General features: G+C 32.0%; 1 protein-coding gene across 1 annotated transcript; it reads left to right on the top strand.

The window, feature by feature from the left end:
- Positions 1,436–5,206, top strand: LOC104728013. Its single transcript, XM_010447057.1, has 12 exons — positions 1,436–1,446; positions 1,503–1,689; positions 1,799–2,002; positions 2,083–2,175; positions 2,362–2,463; positions 2,631–2,927; positions 3,018–3,068; positions 3,163–3,360; positions 4,245–4,380; positions 4,641–4,651; positions 4,720–4,761; positions 4,817–5,206. The coding sequence occupies exons 1-12, from the start codon at positions 1,436–1,438 to the stop codon at positions 5,204–5,206; spliced, it is 1,722 nt and encodes a 573-aa protein (XP_010445359.1).

The following is a 5,206-nucleotide window of genomic DNA, read 5'->3' as shown; positions in this document are numbered from 1 at the left end:
TGTGTATTGAATATAATCCAATCCGAAAATTTAGTTCTTGTAGTCGTCGAAGGAATCATAACATCATCCTCAGGACCATCGTCATTGTAGTATTCTTTAGGTATATCATGTTGAATATATATATATTTTAAAAAGTAATAATTAAAACATGGAATTATTCTCTATTCCCAAATAATTATATAACATGATTATTTAAATAATCTGATTGAAATTAAACAATTTCGTTTTCACATACCCGAAGATATGCATGACTATTAACGATCATAGTTTTCCTGCAAATATGGCAATCCAAGTAAAATCCAATTATGAAAAAGAAATTATAAAGATTAGAAATAATTTAACACGTTGATCATTCCGATCATATAAAATAATACATGATACTAATTAGTAATTAGAAACAAATTTGTTGATCGATTCATTTGGTCCATGATACCTACGTCAAATAGTTATTATCTATTATATTAACAGGAAAATAAAAAAAAATAATAAGATCCATATGCATTATCTCTCTTTAAAAAGATGGAAGATAATTATAAGAATATATTATAAATATTCGATTGAAGAAAATTTCTATTTTTTAAAATGTTAATATAAATTTGAGAACATAATAAAAGAGTTAAATTTAAAATCTCATCAAAAAAGCATAATTATTATACCTTTTTTGAAAGGTGAACCAACAACAACCAAAGCTTTATAATTTATGTATCTTGCTTTCCAAGAAACCACTATACGAACAGGTAAATAAAAAGAATAAGTCGATTAATCTTTAAAATAAAAAAATCAGAATACAAATATAAATTTGAGAACATGATTAAAGAATTTAATGTAAAACCTCAACCAAAAATCACAATATTATACATTTTTTGAAAGATGAACCAACAACAACCAAAGCGTTATCTATTATATTAACAGGATCAATCAATGAATCGTAAAAAAACAGCAAGATCGGAATACAAATATAAATTTGAGAACATGATGAAAGAATTATTGAAATTGATAAAACTATAAATTTAAGAGAAGAGAGTTTTTTTTTCTTTCTTTGTTGAGTTATGGTGAAAGCAAACGATAACATTGTATTTATAGTTGTAAATGACCTATTTTTTAGGGTTTCCAGTAAGGAGGTGTATTGTCGTCGCATTTTTTTTTTCCTGCAGAAGCCCATTAATTTCTAGATTAATGTCGATCTATCTATAAACAATCTAAGCCCATTAATTATCTCAAATCTGTAAAATTTGTAGTATAAAACAGAACCATAATTGTAAAAAGTGTGTTTTCCGGAAAATATAGGGATTAATTTAGCAAATTCTAGTTTTGCAAATAACTTTTTGTGTAATTAGATTATTTCTGTCGATTTTGTTGATTTATTTTTAATGCAAAAATAGGTAAATTTACGTTCAGGGGCAAAATATTTCAACGTTAGGGGCACTTTTTATTAATGGCAAAACGGTAATCCGTGCCTGAGAGTGAATGTGGGACGTTTTGACTTTAATATAATACATTAGTAAGGTATTACGTAAAGTGATTGTTCACTTCGATGAAGATAGCGGTCAACCTGATGAAGATTCTGGAGGCTTACTTGGATCATGGTTAGGTCAGCTGAGTACTGATGTGAACTTGTTACCCATTAACTACAGTGATTGGAGATTGTTCAGTTCTCACAAAAAAGCAAAGGCATGGGAAGTAATCCAGGTAAACACTTTCATTTTGTAAATTTCTTTTCGTTTAATAAGGGTTAAGGATTATTGTGTGTCATACATTTCAAGTATAGCTAACCAAGAACTTCTCGTAATTTTTGTAGAACAAATTTTGGTTTGATGATCCTGAGACAAGAAAGGATTATGTGATTGGTGTACTAGGAAGCAGGTGTAAAGATTTAAAATTGCGTCTTTGGAGAGATTATAAACAAAATGATCAAGCTCAAACATTGGAGAATCGTCCTACTGATATACTTGAAGACCAATGGCATGACTTTGTTACCACGAGGTTCACTGATAAGTGGAGGGTATAGTTTTTATACTGATTATTTATATATTTAAATGCTATTTTAGCTTAAAATAACATCTTGTCAACATTTGATTCAAGAGAGTACGAGATCGAAACATCAAAAGCCGAAGCAACCATACCATGCCTCATTCATGTGGGAGAAAGAGTTTTGCTAGAAAAAGACGTGAAATTGTGAGTAACCAATCATTAATGTCAGTTGTTTGGTATATGTTTCTTGAGTTCTCTTCTGCTTTTAATTACTTGTTATGTAAGTGTTAGTTAGTTGTTTTTATCGTCTTGTCACCCTTTATTGTATCGTATGTGTAAACAGGAGGAACTAACATTGTTTGATGATTTTACATGTGCTTTTGAATAAAGAAAAATGTGACTGGAAAAACACCATGCCGAGCAGAATTCTTCATCGAGACTTGCAAGAAATCTGATGGAAATTTCGTAACTAAGGAGGCTAAAAGGCATGCGGTTAGTTTCCTGCTTTTTAATAATATTCTTTGTTAGTGTTTTGGGTAACGTAGATGGTTAGCAAGCTTTATAGTTATCGATATTATAAACATGTGAGATTGTATTTTCTATGGATTTACTTGTGGTTTGACTGTACATGTTCTTGATATATTAATTGCAATTGCTAGGATGAGCTAAGAATTTTGATGACCCAAAATCCATCAACGCAAGTCACAAGCAATATGCCAGCTAGTTTGGATGATGAATATTCTCGAGTGTTTGGTCCAGAGCGTTCTGGCAGAGTACGTTGTGTTGGTCGTGGACCTACTCCCTCAAAGTTTTTCAAGCGCTCTACGGCAGCAAGAACTGAGGCTGAGAATGCTGAAGTTGTTCAGATGAGAACAAAGATGGCATCATTAGAGAATAATGTTAAAAATCTGACAGGAATCTTACAACAGCTGTTGAGTATAACTACTAGCGATCAGGTACATGTTATGATATTCTTTTCCTTACAGATTATGTGGCATCAATAATTTGTAGTTGTTTTAACTCTAATATTTGTATTAATATTTTAGGCACCTACATGGGCAACTTATGCGAATATACTAAGCTCTTCATCTTTTCAGGTCAATATAACTTTCTAAGTTTTAAATTTGTGGAGAACTCATGTTTATAAATGAGTAATACATTGGGTTTTTGGTGATATATGTTTCTTTTTAGGGAAGAGGAAATGAATTCAATGAAAACCAGAATGGCAATGGTTTGAACGTCAATGGTATGAATGAAATTGGCATGAACGTCAATGGTCTGAACATCAATGGCTCTGAACGTCAATCATCTGAATGGCAACAGTGGAATACTAATGGCCGAAACGTCAATGGTCGGAACAACAATGGATTTTCAGGCAATGGACATGGAGTTAGTTGACCTATCTTTGTTATAAACATATCTTCATCTTTTTCTACTTTTATTAGTTTAAACTTCTCTTAGGATTTCTGTTTTATAAATTTAGACGATGTGTTTTAGTGGATTATTTGTCTTGGAATTTGCACTATTATAATGATTTGCAATTAAGATACTAATATGTATATTATGCATATTTTAATTCTGTATATAATTTAATTAAAAAAACTTTTAATATCATTTACAAATGATGTAAAACATTTATGGTCGATTAAAAAAATGACCCAAAACCAATACACCATTGTCGTTTACATGTGATATAAAAATTAATATCAGTTCATGATAAATGAAACTATTATTCCAATCACTTATAAAAACTGACAGTAAATTTAATGTCACTTATTTATAATTGATACAATTATTACATCAATTAGAAAAATTGATACAAATATTTAACATCAATTGTCATAACCGATACAAATATTTATATCAGTTATACTAATTGATATTAAAATTAACTTCATTTATTCAAGTGACACAAGTTAACATCAATTCCATCAATTGATGGAAATAGTTGCATCAATTGTTTAAACTGACCCAAAGTATTAGAGTCATCAATATCAGAGTCACTTAAACAACCGATGTAATTTCGTTTGCATCAATCAAAAACTGATGTAATCAAGCAAAATAAATGACCCAATCAACCTCGTTTCTTGTAGTGTACATAAACACAAAGTAATATTAGTAAACTTAGTTGAAAAAAATCAATTATATGTAATTTTCTTCTTAGTCTTCTTTTTTTTATAAATGCAATTACAATTAAGCTTAACACATGTCAATTTTTTATTCTCTCTGATAATGACAAATGGGATGTTTTCATTGGAGTCATGTTTCTGTAGAGGCCACGCAAAAACAGGTGTTTCTCGGGTGAAGAAAAAGATGGAGATAAAGAGAAAGAGAGCTCAAAGCTAGAGGACACCAATGGAATATGTCTCGTAGTCGTAGGGACCAGGCAAGATCAGTTGTTTCTTGCAGGTTGATAAAGAGATGGAGATGGAGAGAAAGAGAGCTTGCTTGACAGTGCTGTAGAAACAGATCTACATAGTAAGGAGTCATTTGATGAACCGAAAGTAAAAAAAAAAAAACTCGAAGAAGAGACGGACCAGAGTGGCTTGGAGAGATGAGATGCTTATTCAGAAACAAACATCAGTTCCGGAAGGTTGATCTTAATTTGTCTCTCTTCTCTTCATATTAGAAAGTAAACCTAATGCAGTTTTGTCTCTATTAATGATCAGGTGTTGAAACTGTGAGTGGAAGAGTGAACTATGATTGGAACTCAAATTAAAAATGTTTTGTGAAAATTGAATTCGACAGAGTCTCGTAGTGAAGAAGAAGCTCTGTGTGATTGATGAGATTGTCTTTAAATCTCCAAGCTTTTTTGAAACTGTTGAACGAAATTGTTCATTCATAGGAGGAAGTTGTAAAGTTTGATCGAGAGACTGGTAATAGGAAGTGGTACGTACGCTCAACACCACCAAGTCACCAACCAGGTAACTGGATGACATTCCTGTGTCGCGGAACAAAGCGTTTCATGGTGTTTAGAGAGGAAGAAGAAACAGGGGTCATGTCTTACACAGAGAACATTGGAGATCTCTGCATATTCCTAGGCAATAATGAGCCCTTCTGTGTCAAGGCAAGCTCATTCCCCGGCCTAAACCCCAACTCAATCTATTTTTTAGGCGATGGCTGTGGTGTTTACGATATCGCCACTAGAAAACCACGTTCCTTCCGTCCCAAGTCTCCCTCAGCCTTCTCGTTAGTATCACTCCTCTCTTATTGGATCCCTCCAATGTCTCTCTAG

Source organism: Camelina sativa, chromosome 11 (assembly GCF_000633955.1).
Source record: "Camelina sativa cultivar DH55 chromosome 11, Cs, whole genome shotgun sequence".
In the NCBI taxonomy this organism is placed as follows: Eukaryota; Viridiplantae; Streptophyta; class Magnoliopsida; order Brassicales; family Brassicaceae; genus Camelina; species Camelina sativa.
The sequence above is the reverse complement of the archived record's forward strand: the minus strand, read 5'-3'. Positions and strand labels throughout refer to the sequence as shown.